At 35.2% G+C, this 17,241-nt stretch overlaps 1 protein-coding gene across 10 annotated transcripts in view; it reads left to right on the forward strand.

The window, feature by feature from the left end:
• Positions 1 to 13,162, forward strand: part of TFPI (tissue factor pathway inhibitor) — a 91,542-nt gene extending 78,380 nt beyond the window's left edge. For all 10 annotated transcript variants that reach the window (XM_085321747.1, XM_085321779.1, XM_085321756.1 and 7 more), the window contains 6 exons: positions 830 to 868; positions 2,937 to 3,113; positions 4,719 to 4,814; positions 5,376 to 5,471; positions 11,833 to 12,015; positions 12,393 to 13,162. In XM_085321747.1, the coding sequence (XP_085177873.1) occupies positions 830 to 868; positions 2,937 to 3,113; positions 4,719 to 4,814; positions 5,376 to 5,471; positions 11,833 to 12,015; positions 12,393 to 12,499 (698 nt within the window). In that variant the 3' untranslated portion in view covers positions 12,500 to 13,162. The remainder of the gene's footprint in view (positions 1 to 829; positions 869 to 2,936; positions 3,114 to 4,718; positions 4,815 to 5,375; positions 5,472 to 11,832; positions 12,016 to 12,392) is intronic.
• The last annotated feature ends 4,079 nt before the right edge of the window (positions 13,163 to 17,241 follow it).

The following is a 17,241-nucleotide window of genomic DNA, read 5'->3' on the forward strand; positions in this document are numbered from 1 at the left end:
TTGTCCATCTCTTTCTTTTTTYTGACCCTGAAAGATTTGCAATGCTTATTGTACGTTAGCCAAGCTTTAACAGTGTCCAGTTGGACTCCTTTGTAACTTCATGATTAAGTGGTCTCCTAGAAGGGGATGGACGTGTGGTTTCAATCCCTGAAAAGGAATGTGAGGTTAAATTCAGATATTGGACTTCTTGAGCAAGTACAATAAAACCTAGGCTCTACATTAAAGATACCAACAGCAACTTCACCCCACTGATGATGCACTGAAAAAAAAGTGCAAACAGGTTTTCTGTTTATAGTACCCTCTAGACAATGTGCTTTAATATCATAGACAGCATAATAAACACTTTACTCTAACACTACATGACATAGTAGAGGGAATTAGATAGCACAGCCTCTTCTGAAACTTATCTTCATTGCTAACTAGATCAACTCCAAAGCTATAAGCAGTATCAGTAGCTACAAGGAGTAGCAGTTGGTTAAGTAAGGCTGCTGATTTAAACCTATTTTGAGGAGTAAGGTTATATTGTATAGCATTTTGCTTCCAGTAAGATGAAGAGGAATTTCCCTGTTCAATTCAATAAGGGCATAATTTCATACAATACTTTCTGTATCTTCAAATTTCAAATATAGCAGATCTTTTCATACCAGAGAATTGATATTTGAGTCCTCTGGTAGAACAATGTTTGTGCTCCTCTAATAAAGAGAAGAAGGGAGGGAAATGAGGTATTTCTCCTCCTCAGCATTCATAGTCACTGCTACGTTCCTTGGTATCACATGCAAGTGAGAATTTCCCTCTCTGATAAATATTTTTCTTTTTATTTATATTACAGAATTCCCTCTGAAGATGATGTTAGCAAAAATTAAGAAAGGTAATTATGCTTACATAGTTATCTGAAACTCTCTTATTCAGTGATAAGGAGATTAACTTTTTTTTTGGTAGATCATTTATGTATTGTTTCAGACTATCTCCTAATAAAAACAGTAATGTCAGACTAAAGTGAAATGTTATTCCTAAACATCATCTTATATATTCATCAAAGACTATGGGGACAATTGTAATTACCAAACATAGTAGCTGCAATTTGTTCTCTCAAAAGTAAGCACAGTGTGGCTCTTTCATTCTCTTTCTTCGCTAATGAGAAAAAGGATTCTGCAGGGATTTAAGCATTATGTGATTAACAATGATATGGAACTTTTTATAAAGTGTTTTGAGAATCATCTAAATACTCAGTTCACTGTTAGAATGACTTTTCCTATTTTTACTGAAACAGAACTGTTTTAGTATTGCCTCTGCAGAAGCTAAGAGGGCCATGGTAGATGCTCTAATTATGCACTAAACAAGGCTGCAAGTTCTGCTGTTGAAACTCCTGAATGGGGCCAGCTGTTCACAGTAATTTAAATGCCAGATGCACAGGCTTCCTAAGTAGCCAGTCGAAAGTAGTCGRCTCCTAACTTAAGCACTGAGATCATTTGTGTGAAACACTGTTATCTTTTAAGGTAACTTATGTAGCTGATATGGATATTTAAGTTTGATACTTAGGGTAGATCTTGTGGTGACTTACCCCAGCCTACCTCCTTCCATATTTGGGACTCAACTGTACTGGCCCATATGGTGATAGCCAGAGTTCACCAAATACAAACTTAAATATATTTCTTCAGAAGTCAGCTCTTTTTTCTCTGTTTGCCARTGTTTCCATCCTTTCACTCAGTTCACGAAGCTTTGTAACAATTGAAATACAAGATATTGACAACATTTCTTGAGAAAACTGTAATTATGAACTATTATAATGCTTTATACAAATAAAAGAGATAATTGAATTTAGTAATGTTATTGTTATAGCAATGATTTTGAAAGCTATGTGGCTRAAAATATGTAGAATAGGGTGCGACTTCTTTACAAATCCATAGTCCACTTCAAAAAATGTTAGGGACTTCAAACTAATTGTTCTACGGTCATTTATATTATTATGGCWGCCTTCTGCCATATTAATAACATTTTTTAAATCTCAGTATTCTATTAAGTTTCATTTATAAAAGTTCTCTATGTGTCATGTCTGATAYCATTGTCATATATGATGGCTGAACACACTTTCCTCTGCAAATCAGGTCAATCAAGAATCGTATTTCAAAGTATATAGCAGCAAGAATTTGAGAATACTTCCAGATCTATTTCATTATTTTTTGTATATTTTTGTTTTGAAAATACAGTTTAGAGAAAAAAATTAAATACGATGAAAAATCAACATTTGGGGATTATAGCTTTGCTGTATATTTTTCTTTACTGCCAGAAGTCATGATATCATGTCTTGATATTTAATCGTATTATGTTATATTAATTTACTRACTTTTTATTGATTGATAGAGTAGTTACAGATTGCAAACTAGGAACTGAGACTGAAAAATAGTGCTTAGAATAGCTGCTCTGCCTCCCAGTTTCCTGTATCCCTTTTTTTTTAGCAGTGGACTGCCACAGACAAAATGCGTTGTTGGATTTTTTTTGTGTGTGTGTGTTCCTTTTTTAAAAAACTATTTCCTTTTCCTTCTATTTTAAAATTTCTTTCTATATAACTCATACTAACATTGACTAAAATAAGTACACGAATGGGAAGAATTTGTAAAAACTTCTACAGAGCAGAAACTAGTGTTCATCTCCCTAGAGCTTCGGTGTAGGGGGACGCTTAGAGAAGTTACCAGTCCTCATTTTCCAGGATGTGATTTACTGGATCCTGTCTGTTTGAAAAGAAAAGAAAAAGCATAAAAATGTCCCTCTAATGTTCCAGCACAATTTTATAGCTAGAACAAAAGCAGTACAATAAAGCAGCAGTCTTTAGTCCAAAGTTACAGGTTTATTTTATAAAATTCTTTCAGTTCAGTTGTCTCAGAATGTTTGGGTTTTTTTTTCTCCCCTGACTGTTCATCATTTGCTGTTGTTTGTAGAAAAGCCCAACTTCTGTTTTCATGAGAAAGACCCTGGAATCTGCCGAGGCTATTTTTCCAGGTATTTCTATAACAAAGAGACAAAGATATGTGAAATATTCAAGTATGGTGGGTGCCTAGGAAACCAGAACAACTTTAAGAATTTGGAAGAATGCCAGGCTACCTGCCAAAGCAGCTGTAAGTTGTTGTTCTTATTTTTCTCAGCTTTATTCTTGTATAAAAAACCACTCTGTTTTTAAGGTGTTTGGCAAAGRAAGAAAGGCAACTTAATGGACCTAGACACTGCAGTAATTTATACCTGAAATTAACACATTCTTATATTAAAATAAGAAAGAAAATATAAAGTAAAAAGGAAACAATTTATAAAACTGGCATACATTATTAGTTTTAATGAATATCACAGAACTACATTTTTTACCTTTTTCATGCCAATAATCTGCATATATTTTAATCCTACAAATCTCTGCAAAGCATGTATTTAACCTGTGTATGAAAACACACAATATTAATTTTCATAAATTTTCATAGTATTTCATATATTTAATTTGAAAGAAAAATGTATGATATATTATTTGAAAGACAATGTTAGAAATAATAGACAGATGAAACTATTGAAGTGACATCGTTTTCAACCAAAGAAGGGATTTGTTCCACAATGAGTTTCCTCATAGCTTGAGGCATCATACATTTCTCCATTAAACGTATCAAGAGGGGATAAATATTATAAACACAACTCTCTAGGATAGAAGTCTCATGAATTTTTTTTTTGAAATATATTATGAAAATATGCGGAGCTACGCTGAAGAAGACAGAGTCTTTACAGCGGTAGAGAGTATAATAACAGGGAATGAAGAAATGGACCTATTCTGGTTGCAGCCACACAAGGCTTAATAATTTAGCTAAGATATGCCAGCCTCTTGGCTTTWTAATGTCAAAAAAAGTGTGTATGTATGTATACATACATATATACATATACGCACACAGACACACACTTTCCCATACATCTGACTGTATTCCTTTCAAACTAGTTCCCACAGTTAAAAGAAGTTCCAACATAGGAACTTTTGTTCTTACTATTTTTCTGTTTTACTGTTTCCTTACTGTGTGTTGCTGGCTTCCCACCAAAGGATCATAACCTGGGGAATGAAAAAAAAATCACTTCCTTCACTTCTGGATGATTTAGCCAGGCAGCTTAGGCTATGAAACAGGCATTTAGACTGACCTTGGATCATCCTTCGGCTTCCTCCTACTATGAGTTCTTATGAGTTGTTGTATTTCAGAATACAAGTGACCTTTGTAACACCTCTCCACTTCTCAAAGTACTAGCACAAATACATTTTCCCATCTAAGGATCCAGACACTTTTGTCATCTCTCGTGGACCTTTTTCCAGAACTGTTTCATAATCTCTTTTTGGTGAGGGGGACTTAATTAATTCAAATTTAGATTAAGACAGATCTACTATAGTTCCTTTTTTAAGAACTTTTAAAAGATAAATATAYAAAGCCATACGCTTTTCCCCTACCTTTTCTGAAGCATTTTTCCTAGGCTCTGACTCCAMTTTCACCTCCTGGATTGAAATTTTCAAWTTTTTTTTTCTAACTTTAATCTAGAACAACACCTCCTTGTAAATTTGTGTTAATATCCAACAAGAAGAGGGAGGTGGTTTGGGATCATTGCTGTTATGGGTCAAAGTTAGGTCAAAGTTACTACTTTAGAGATACTAAAACATCGATACTGATTGTTTTTCTTGTTTTTTCATCATTGTTTTCATTTTCTTTCAGCAAATTTATTGCCTATTGCTCCAACTAAAGATCATCCAAACACTGTGAACAGTAGTTCCCCAGAAGAAGAACCCAACAAGTTTCCTGGAATTTTTGGTAAGAATTAGCTTTTTCTGTTTATCGTTACCATCTTTTTTAAGTGCAAGGACTTCTCATCTAGTTCACTTATCTTGCAGTGTGCTTGAGGATATATATCTTAATTGAAATATATAAGCGTAGCATAGCCAGTAACATTAAATCAGTTTCATAGCTATTTGGTTGTCAGTAATGATATATGTTTTGAAAGAGATTTGTAGTTGCAAAGGCTAGAATGTTTCTTAGTAATATAATAGTAAGCTTTGTTTCTTAGTAGTATARTAATAAGCTTACCAAATTATTTTCAATTTAAATCTTACATCAGTGAAATTAAGGAATAAAAAGAAATTCAGTCTAAAGTTGTATAATAAAGTATAATAAAAAGCATAATAAAAGAAATCCATAAAGTTGCGTAATCAGTTTCGTATGCCTTTGGGACCTGAATCAAAGTTGCCTTGTCATAGTATTAACAACAGCATGGAGCAGGATAAATGGATACCAATCAAAGGTTATTTTCAGAGTTTAACTGCATGTTGATATTCCATCATTTATTTTACCCCCCTCCCTTTATTTTTCTTTTAGTAAATTTATTACCAACTGCTCCAAATGAAGAGCAGTCCAACATTGTTAATGGTAGTTTCCCAGAGGAAGAACGTGACCAGATTCCCAGTTTTTTTGGTGAGTATTTGCTTTTGCAGTTCTAGCTTTCAGTCTATTAAATGCAGGCACTGCTTTGCTTTTCCATTTCCACCTACGTTTCAATATATCCAATATATGCAACTAAGGAACAGCTTTCTGTCTGTATCAAAGATCTTCAACAGCAGAAGAAGTCATGACAAAATAATACATCACTTCTCATCCATCTTCTGTGGATATAGCAAAGTGAAGGATGACCAAATCTGGTCCTCCTCTGAACRTGTGCACTTCCTGAAGTGTTGATGCATACAAAGACTTAGAGACCAAAAACAAAGACCCAAGCAGTAGCACTTAGTTCTTTTAGTCAAAATAATATTTTCTGGTCTTCTGATTGGCAGCTGATTTAAAACTCCTTTCACCCATTAAGATAGGACCATATTTGGGTTATGGAATATGGCGCAATGCGTTTGCCATACTAAATTATTATTTTCACTAAGGTCACATTAAACTCAGTTCTAAAAATGATTATAACTAAAGTGAGTGCAAATTACTTTTGGGTCTACTTCAAGGTGTTTTTACATTGATGTTTGGTATAGTGCAAATGAGAATCTGGACCATTATTTCAGAGACTAGGTTTTAACAGTTTCTGTAGCTGGGGGCTGTACACTATAGACTGCTGGTATTTGCTGACACTATTAATGGTGATTGAATTTGAGGCATGTCATTTTTATGATCCACAGTTGTCCAAGAGGACACAAGAAACAGTTGGAAAAAGACTGAGCGTTCCTACCAAGTATTTCTGTTGTTTTTTTGCATTTACACTTGCTTTTACTTTTGGGGATTGAGTGATGGCTTACAGATTCATTAAGGTTTTTGTCTTTTATGTGATCTATAAGATGAGGAGATACGGGACTATGTTTCTGTGCTCTTTACTTAGATATGTTTAATGAAGCTTGAATGTGTGTTGTATTCTGTTTTTTGCATGCATTGTGATCACAGGCACTTTTGGGTTGAGGTAAGTTTCTGTGACAGTTGGGTATTTTTTTGCAACATACGAAGCACCAATACACTCTGTTATTAAAATACCTTAGTCTAGAACAGTAAAGCTTTTGGAAGCTCATTTTACTGAAAACATTTGCATGATTTAAGGCCTGGTAATAAGTGTAAGGACCTAATAGCATATACATTCATTAAGGGTATTTTCTCATAGTATGAACCCCCAAAGCCCCAACATAACTAACCTATACAAGCAAAAGGACGTGTTTCACTGTATTTTCTCAGAGGAAACCAAAAATGAAGGGTTCTTGGTGATATCAACATTACTGAATTTTCTGGCAGAGGAGATTTTGAGGAGAGGTAAAGGTAAGAGAAGGAGAGAAAGCTGGGAGGTTGGCAGGAGAAAAGCTGGGGTACTGATGGTGTATGGAGTCAGTATAGTTGAATGGCTCAGGAAAGAAACATGGCCTTGGAAGGACCAAGATTCCTCACTTACTCACTTTCCTAAAGATTCCTCACTTTCCTCCCCACAGAAGTGCAGGAGTATATAACCTTTGTCTGTCCTGCAGCCATCTGTCCCTATGCAGTCACTTACTGCCATTTTGTTAATCAACCTGGACCTTTCAGGCTGCGGGGGTGGGCCAAGATCCTTGGCTTTCTCCCATCCCATTTCAGGGAGAAGAGAGAGTAGGGCCAGCACAAACAATGGATGTTCTCYGGAGAGCTATGGAGAACAGCTTCCGCTCCTGCTGTTACTAGGAGGTAAACTGATGTTGCAAGGYGGTGCAGCTCACACAAATGTGCACTGTGACCTCCCATAACCGTCAGTGAGAGCTGTGCATACCTCATGGTCAGGATGAAATGGCTGAATCCCATCTTCTCAAACACAGGCAAAGTAGTTGGTCTGCTGCCTTAAGATCTTTCTATGTGTATATCAGCCTGTGTGTTTTCCTTTTTTAAAATAAATCAAAAAATTGCAAGTTGTCATCCCTTATAGAATACCTTATCTTGCAATTAAAATGCTATTTCATCTTGTTTTCAAGAAAAAGTGCAGATTGTATGTATAACCCTGTAGGGATATCAGATTAATAGATTTCCAATAAAGTTCTTGATCTTCAGAAAATTAAATTTCTCCATGGCCAAATAGAACTAACTTCTTTCTGCCTATAACGTGGAAGTTCTAGTACTGTTACACAGCAATGAACATCCTGCAGAGAATGAAGACTGTTCTGACCTGATTTTTCTGCAAGATCTAAACTTTAATTTTGGGGAAGTTAGAGAAAGTGATGGTAAATATCAAACCTTGATATTTGGTGATCTGTGCTGGGAAATTACCAGTGCTATACACCACATTTGACTTGTGAAACATAAACAGGATGCAGGATGAAAAGTCAATTTTTGACTCAGTGAGAATGGAATGGCATGTAGACTGTGTTCCTGTTAATACTTCTCAAATTCAGGGCCAGATCTTTTGCTGATATAAATTGACAAAACAGTATTTGAAATAATGAATTTGCACCACTTTGTACCTATAGAGAACTGTTAAGTGCAGATGACTGTTTTTGTAACAGCTTGTCTACTGGAAATTCTTTTATTTTATTCTTTGCTGCAACCAGAAATGAGAAACTGAAGTCTGCATACATCAAAAATCTTGCAGTAAATCTGAAAGCTTTGTGAATGTCTCACTCTTGTGTCTAAAAATAGAGAATGCAGTAAGAATTGTGACTTATCTAGCTCACAAAGATCATTTTGAACTTCTTTTGTACTGTGATCAATTAACGGTTCATTATCACGTCTCAAACCCAGCTAAGTGAAAGGGAGAATGTTTATTGTTGCAATGCAGGGTTGGGATTGTTTTTGATAAATGTAAGTCTATAAAATAAATGTGAATATCCATGTATCAGAGATTCTGAAGTATGTTCATGTCATCTGTTCACGCTACAGAGGGCATTCAAGAGGAGGATATATTATAAGAATTAATACGAAACCATACACATTTAAAGGTTGGTTAGGTAGCAATGAAGGGCAAGATGGACAGTTGCGTTTTTATATCTGCCCCGTATTTCGTATGAGTAGTTGATCTAATTTTTCAGAAAAAAAAAAATAAATGTTGCAGTTTTGGCTCTTATTCTCTCACTAAAACAAAACCAGTCCAAATGTCTGCACTGTTAAGGAAAAGTAGTAACAGAAAGATCTGCACTGTCTTTCACTGTTGTAAAAGGCAATCTGAAAAGCTCCTGCAGAGCTAGAGATGAGAATTCCAGTTCCCAAGCTCCACCTGAGATGTGTTTTTAAGGCCTCCCTGAGAAGTTTTGATAATACTGGCATGTTTCTCAGGAACGCTTTGTATTTCACTGTATCAACATTTTCTGAAAGAAAACTTTTCACTTGGAAAATCTTTAACCAATTAACTTGGAAGCTTTCTTTTGTCCTTTGTTTATAGGAATTGTTTTTTTTTTCCCCATGCCTGTTCATGAGCTGAGTTWTATCACATATTTTTTGGCAAATAATATACGTGACAAATCCAAGTTTATGAGCTTGTCTGTTTAAAATTAGATATATGAATAAAAAGAATAGCATGCACACAAGGAGCGAAGCCAGCATATTAAGGCCTGTTGCTGTCAGTGTAAATACATGCTTAATTTCTGTAGAAGTTGCATCAAAGCAGAGCGCCAGGGGATGGGCGAATATACAAAATAAGTTGGAAAGCATTTCTTTACATGTATTAATTTGGGGATTCATTTGCTCCAATTGATGTTAACATGTAATGATTTATGTAATGTAGTGAGTTATGTAATGTGATCTAAGTTGAGAAAAAGGTGAAATGAAAAAAAAAAGATCTGTTTGAAATACTTTCTTAGTAAAGTTAGCACTTGTAATTAATTCATAGACCTGTAGTGATTAGATTAGGATAAAATGGTAATGTGGTGTGTATGATCTTTCTTTCTTTTCTTTTTTTTTTTTTTCTTTTACTGTTTTACTGTTCTTGGTTCATAGCCCTTCCTGTCTATGTAGTTTTGTGGGTGGTAGGATTTGTTTATTTCTTTAAATTTTTTTTTCATAGAATTAGTAGGAGATAAAACACTTCAAAAACTCCCCAAAAAACGAGTTTGTAAAACCAAAACATTTGACAGAGAAACTGAGAAACAGGTGTATTATCTAAAATTACTGTAACATTATATGCTTAAGTACATTGGTAGGAGCTGGGGCTGAGCAGAGAAAATTCATTTGGGTCTGATGAGTATGTAAGCACCCAGTGCATGTGTTAGCATATTTACTCACAGGTTTATAGACAGTCCTGCCAATGAAAATGGTGGGCTGGGCACTACATAGTACATATTTTATGTTTACAGTAGCTTCAATTTAGCAAGTCTTTTAGTGATCAGTATATTAAAATGAATTTGTAATTTTTACAATCCTCAGCAGACAGGAAATTATGATAAATCTTGTTTCTTTTTTATTTTAATACAGAGTTTTGTTGGRAAAATGGCTGCTTAATGGCAAAAATAAGAGATTTTCTTCATGGGCTGGCTGCTTCTGTGAATATAAAGAATATATAGATATTTTAAATCTGACAAAGATTAACAGAAATAGTGTCTTGGTGTGTGGGGCACTTACCTTATTAATGACCTAGACAAAGAGCAACCTAATTTTTAGGAAGATGTATATATGTAGTACATAGGTAGTCCTTATTCATCAGTAATCACATCACTGCCTCCTAAGGCATACTGTCAATGTGAAAACTTCATGAGGGGACTCTGGAGTCTCTCTGGAAAATCTACATACCAGATAAGTAATTTATATTACAAAATATATATTTAAATTCTACTAAATAGTTAGCAAACCCATGCCATTTGCCTCTTTCACCACTGGCAAGCCTTTTTATTTTGTTCTTTTTAGGTTTACAAATTCTGAGGTTAAATTAGGTAAGTATATTTTCCTTTAATGTTGSTGAACACGTACTTTGAAGGCTAACATCTTCTCCACCCAGGGTCTAGGTTAAGTTAGTTCCAGACACAAGAGTAGTTAGTTCCAGCTGGTATAGTAAAAAAACCAGTGGATTTAATATACATTGTATCACATTGTGGGCACTTACTCTGGATAGAGAGTAAACCTCCTTATTTAATATCATATAAAAAATAATTAGTGCTTATTTTATAACCTGAAAATCACTTAATTTGTTTTGAAATATCAATTCATGACTTAGTTTTTGCATTTTTAGGATTCTTTTTGAATAGTATAATGTTGCTAATAGGGCTCCAAATATATTAATAATTTTATTTTGCTGTCTTATTTTTCCACAAATCACTGTTCTATTTCTTTCACAGCAATTCTTCACACTTTTTCACCACGTTATTATATTTAGCAGGCAATCCTTTTTGAGCTGTTACAATATGTATACATACAGCAAATAAGTCAGTTCTAATTCTACGTATGGAGTCAGCATGAGTCACTCCAGAGCAATAGATATGGGATTTCTGCAGGTTTTGGAGTTTTGGCATGGATGAGCTTCTTGAACTTGTTCCAGTGCTCAGATAGTTTGGATAACTCAGGTTCATCTTCCAGTATTTCGGTTCTCACACTTTCACTTGCAACAGCACTGAAGTAACAAAACATCACCATCACCTTGGAACTGTGAAAACCTCACAGCAGCACTAGAGCAACAACACCTCAAATGCTTTGTGCACTTACTCTTCAACTTTGATCTTTTGTTAAGCTGCCAGCTACAAGCTTTCTCATGCTAATTGCTCAGAGTTTTCCAATAGCACAACTTCTAGTAATAAATGTAGGTCAAGCTTTCTATATTSGTACAAAAAGACCTACATTAAGGTACTGAATACTACATTGGAAATACTGATTGCTCTCATCTTCTTATCTGATTTCAAAATGCCTAAAGCAACTAGGAAAAATCACTTCATTAACTATCATAAATATTTACCATATTTTTAAAGCTGTTTAGGTTTAATTTCTTTTCCTTTTTTACAAAGTATTCACTTAAAACTTCTCTAAATAAATTCTGATACTATTTCCTACTACAGAACTAACAATTTTATCAGTAAATATGTAGGAAACAAATCCTGCTTTCAGGTAAGCTTTCATTGGCTCTTGGACTTCAAAGCAAGGATATTTGCTCCAGTGTTTTTTTGTAGTCATAAAATGACAGAAGCTTATGTAAAGTATTGTAGATTTGCAAGCGGACAGAATTAAATTTGCCATTAAATTTCATATAAATTTTGAAGCTCTGTGAGCTTCAATTCTCACATATAATATTGTCATTACAGAAATGTTTTTGTATTTTTGCATATCCATTGTGCATACTTCACATATTCAGTAAACTATTTGCAGTACTGAAATAAGTGGTATACTGCAGTATTGTCTCTAACCTTGTTTTTCTTGATATGCCTAGAACCACCCCCAATCCCTTCTTTATGCATGACCCCTATGGACAGAGGACTCTGTAGAGCCAAAGAGAGACGATTTTTCTACAACTACTCAACAGGAAGATGTCGCCCATTTAACTACAGTGGTTGTGGTGGGAATGAAAATAATTTCACCTCCAGAAAATCATGTTTGAGCATCTGCAAGAAAGGTATGGCTTCTGATATTGCTGTAGGCTTTATGTTTACATGAGGTAAGCGTTATGCAGGGTAGGGGCTGAAACATTCTTGCAACTTTTGAAAATCACTATTGGCCTGCTAAAATACAGTAGAGTTTTGGAAAAGTGTGAATGGTAATCAGAGCAGAGACAGAGCTAAAGAGAAAAGGATGGTCAGTAAAAGACTCCGTAGAAGAACAGAAGTAAGACAACCAGGTCAGGCATATGAAGACTTTAGGTAAGACAATGTTCTTTTTTTCTTATTTTAAGAATGTTCTTTGAAAATAAGACTTGTGTCTTCCTTATTTCAGATAATCTTGGGTATGTTAGTCATACAGCATCTAAACTTGCTTTCTTCATTTTACCTTTAGGATTCATTAAAAAAAAAGGTGAAAGAAGAATAATAAAAATCAAGAAGAAAAGAAAGAAACAATCAGTAAAAGTTATGGGAGATGAAATCATCACTGAAAGAATATAACTGATTTTTATAGAAGTGTGAAGTATCCTGCTACTCATCTGTGCATGAAAGCCTTAAGTGTATACCATTTATATATATTTACTGTACTGATTATTTTGATTATATGTTACTAAGTTGCTTATATTTTTATTATGTATTCCTCATTCATTTTAATAAACATTACCCTTTACTTTGGTAAAGGCTGTTAAAATRCAATTTAACTGTACATACATACCAGAGCTGAAACAGGACAGAACAGACTGTGTGGGTGGATAACTCGATGATCAAAAAGTAGGCAGGATTCAATTTTACTTTTTTACCTCATTATTCTTTTCTGAAACCTGGTTTTGTTCTAAAGAAAAGTATAATGCTCGTCAAAAAATAATCACTTGTCAAGTGGGATTATTTCAATTTTAGATTTAGAGAAAGGACTCTGACTAAGAAGAAGAAATAGTCATTGAGTTTGTTTATAATTGGATTTCTTTTAGGTCATGCAAGCTAGAAGTAACTCCATTAAAGTGCATAGAACTGTGTTACTGTAAAATGAGCGTGACATCAGAATTAACCCACCGAGACCATAAAGAGAATGTTCAAGTTGTAAGTGTGTAAAGCAACATAACATTTATATCTTGTGTACATTGTTATGGATATTTACCATGATTTTAAATATATTTGCTGAGGTCATTGAGCTTATCGTTGTTACTGAAGTAAACTCGTGGTTAGTAAGTCATAATTTCCAGAAATACATATTTAATTCTTACATAAAGCAGAAAACTCCGTTCATAGATCAAGAAGTAAGAACGGTTACTTTAGAGATAACATTACTCTTACCCTCCAATTAAGATTTTTTTTTTTATGACTGACATGAAACATTGGTCAAGTCCCTGCCCCCTCTCTAAAACACCTCTCTGATCTTGGGTGAATCTTTAATCTTCTTWATTGTTAGAAACCTTTTTTTAATATATCACGTTTTCTCTTTGTACTTAAGACTCTACTGGGAATAACAACACTGCCATTTTTTAGAGGTATTCTGGATATCTGAAAGGATGTGAGGAACTCATACTACAGTAAGAGTCAAGGACAGCGATGTCAGAATAATTCATGATCAATTGTATTAATCTGCCTTTGTATGTGCACTATGAATTGCTTGTGAGATTTCAGAAAATGTACTTTTTTTATGTGCCTGATGATCTTTGGACTAACTCTACAAAATGACTAAGCTTTACTGCTGAAAATGGAAATATTTATACATTCTAAAGATCTGAGGGGATAAGTAAAAGTTATGTATTTTTATGTAGAAATTTTATCATAGTCCCATTTCTGGTGCCTAAGTTCTTTTGCAACTCTTTTTGTTTAAAATCTATTGTTTGATTTGAAAAATGTTCATGAAACTGAAATGTACACTAAAGCTTATTTATGTACAATATCTTCATATAAAATGTGTGAGTACCATGGACTTATAAAGAAGTAACTTTATGAATTGGAGAACTGCAGTTCTCACARGGGAAATTGTAAACATTACAGACTGCTGAGGAGCAGTAGCGTCATTTCCCCACCCAGAATTAATTTAGTGGAAATGTCATTAGCTGCCATTGTCTGTTCCCCTTTGACACCTTCCAGTTCTGCTTCAACGTTTTTTACTGAGCTTACTCTCCAGCTATGTTCTGTGTGCCAAGGACTAGGAGTAGAACCTGCAGACATGAGCTGAACAGTGCAGGAGCAAAGCACTTGGACGAGCCAGAATTTGTCACTGCAGACAAGTGGAGCATGCGTAGGACTGGAGACAGAACTGAGGTATGTGAGAGCTGGGTTCTGCAACAGCTCAGTGGCTCAGTAAGAGCAGTCTCTGGTTTCAGGTTAAAGCAAAAGAGAAAGTCAAAATTCTGCCAAGAGCTGAATCAACAGCACACTCCGCTACTGCTCCTTAACTGCCTTCTGTCATTGGTCTTTGCCTGTTAGGCAGTGCAATCCTATATGCCATATTAAAATCTGTGATCTGCCATACWGACAAAGAAATATGGGATTCCTTAGCTTGATTTTGAGGTATTTGAGTTTGATTCACGTTAAACTAAAGCATCTTCTGCCATGCTGGCAAAATCACTGAAACCAATGTGCACACTGCCAGAGCTTTCACGTTAGAGAAAATGAGACCCATTCTTCAACAGCAGGAGTGCAACATTCGGATAACTTGTTATGCAGTTATTTATATAAGTTTGCATTATTGGCAGCATTGTTCCTTTAGGAGAAAGATTTTTCTCAGCATCAAACCTGAATAAATGTGCTAGGGCAGAATTGTTTCTCAAGGCCGGCCTTCTGCCTAGCAGTCTTCAATGGCTGTGACTGCCGCTCTAAAACTGCCATTATTTTCAGTGGGATTGGACTCTGAACCTAAGCCTTGCAGGGACTAGGGGGAAGGGGAAAGTGGTTTGCTCACACTGTTTCTTAAAGCAGCCCTACTAGGAGCACTAACAAGGGTTTGTGAACTCTAGTTTTTATTTTTCTTGTAATTAAGTAATAAAGCTGTTTGTGCCTGCAGTAGGATTTTTGGTTAGTATTGGGGTTGTTGTTTTTCTCCTGTATTTATACTAAGATTGCGATTAATTAAGCAGCATGGTTTCCTTTCATCTGTATGTTAGATCTTACATGGCAAACTGGAGTTTTAAAACATTTTGTTAAAATAGATGATGCTTCCTTAAAATCTTTGCAGTTAGATTGCTTATTTATTTGGCTGACCAGTGACATGATTAGTTGCTAGCTAGCATGAAGGAATTAGTTCATGAGATGTTTATGTTTGAAATCTGTTCCCCTTCTGTTCAAGGGAAAGCATCAGTTCCATTGGAAAAAGCCTTTCATCCTATATTAATAGTTTTTGTTATGTCTGGTCCCAAACAACGGATTTTCATGAATCTGGCAAGCTACACAGATGTAAAGGTCAGGCAGTTAGAAGAGAGAGAGTTTAGAAAAAGGCCTGGCTTTTCCTCTTCCCATTTTCTTTGTYTCCTACTGATTTCATAAAAGTCGTGCTTATTTGTGTCAGTTCGAGCTACCATCACTTCCTCTATTATATTGTTTGTAATGATGCGAAGTACTTATGGATAACCATCCCTTAGAAAGTTAAGTTAAAAGAAAAAAAACTAGAAATGGTATTCAAATAGAGAAAAAACTAAAAATGTGGAGTATTCATTCATGAAATAGTCTTTGTTCAGTGAACAGAACACATGGTCTTCATCCATGAGTATGGTTTTGTTATGTTCATGTCTGGTTTGAAAGGTCTGTTTTGGTAAGTTTAAAAACTATCTCTAAATGTTTTAACTGCTATTCAGTCATATGTATCCCTTCCACCAATGAGGAAACAGACACCTCACTGTTGGGAATACAGCCGTTGTATTCTTCCCCAAACCTGTTACACGCAGAGAGCCAGTCTGCCCAAAGTCYCCAGTCCTTAAAACTGGGTTTAGCAAGAGAGGTTCCTCAGGTAGTATATGAATGCAGGTGGAAGAAAAGGGTTTCTTATGAAACCTGGGCATCTCAAACTAGAATAGAACCAATATCAAGCTAATATTTCTGACCTGAAAACTTGGGGATTTTTGTGGACTCTAAATAAAAAATGATTATAACCTGAAGTTTGATCTGAGAGTACAAACTTTTCTGGTGTGTACACTGGGTTTGGCCACCATACCAGTTAGTCAGCTCTGTCTTCCTGCTGTGTTTTCATATAGCTCTASAGTGTATCAAGTTAGTTTTTCCCATTAAAAAATCCAAACTGCAGTATGATCTGATTGTATCTTGATCAAATCCAGAAGTTTCTTTCATGCCATTCAGTCCTTTTGTTCTAGAATCCGGCCTGCTTGCTTTGGAGAAAATATGCAGTGCTGCAAAATTTCTCCCACATTGTATGATGGAAGCCAACAAGCTGAAGCAGTGAAGTTTCTGAGATCTGATGAGTTTCCATATTATCATCTGACCTGCATAAATTTGGTATGTGTCCTTAGTCCAAGCACATGATGAAGCAAAATGTTTTTGAGAAGCAACTTAAGATGTCTTTTACTCAACTTCTTTTTCCTCACATTTTTCCTAGTATGTCCGTCTTTTCCTTCTTTTTTACTTTTACTTTCTATCCCTTGATTCTCCTTTTTCCATTTCTTTTTGAGCCAGCATTTCTCCTGTATCTCCAACCCATGTACTTTTTCAAAACCAATGCATTTATTTACATTTTGAGAATGTCTTCATCTGTCTAGATTCTACCTTTCAAACATCTTAATGATGTAAAGCTTATGCCTTATGCCTGGTTTGTTTTAGTGTTATCTTCTTTTGAGAAAGAATGCAGAAAAAATAAAATTGAAATATATTGGGATATATAGTTAATAAAGTGGAATTGGGATATATAGTCAATAAAGTGGAATATGTATTTATAGTTATTAAGACTGCATAAATATACACTCACTCTGTTTTATTTCTAGACATACGTTAGCAATCACAGAGCATCTGAGGTTTCCTTGGTTTTGATCCCTTAATCTCTTTTGAACCTGTAGTGAGCCGAGCTTGCRTTCTGTCATCAAGATGCTTTTTCGTGTGCCTATTTTTTCGTTCATCGACTCTGCATTAGATGGGCTTACTTATTTTGTATCAAGAGGAAACAAYGTACAGTAATAAGATGCTCCCTGTATTTCCGAGTCGACGAGCAGGCGGGCGCAGCAAGCTGCGCATCTCCCCTTTCTCTCGGGGGTGCCGCGGGCCTGCGGGCGGAGCGCGCTCGCGCCGCG

This window comes from Rhea americana, unplaced genomic scaffold (genome assembly GCF_003343005.1).
Source record: "Rhea americana isolate MKP2758 unplaced genomic scaffold, rheAme1 scaffold_12, whole genome shotgun sequence".
Taxonomy (NCBI): Eukaryota; Metazoa; Chordata; class Aves; order Rheiformes; family Rheidae; genus Rhea; species Rhea americana.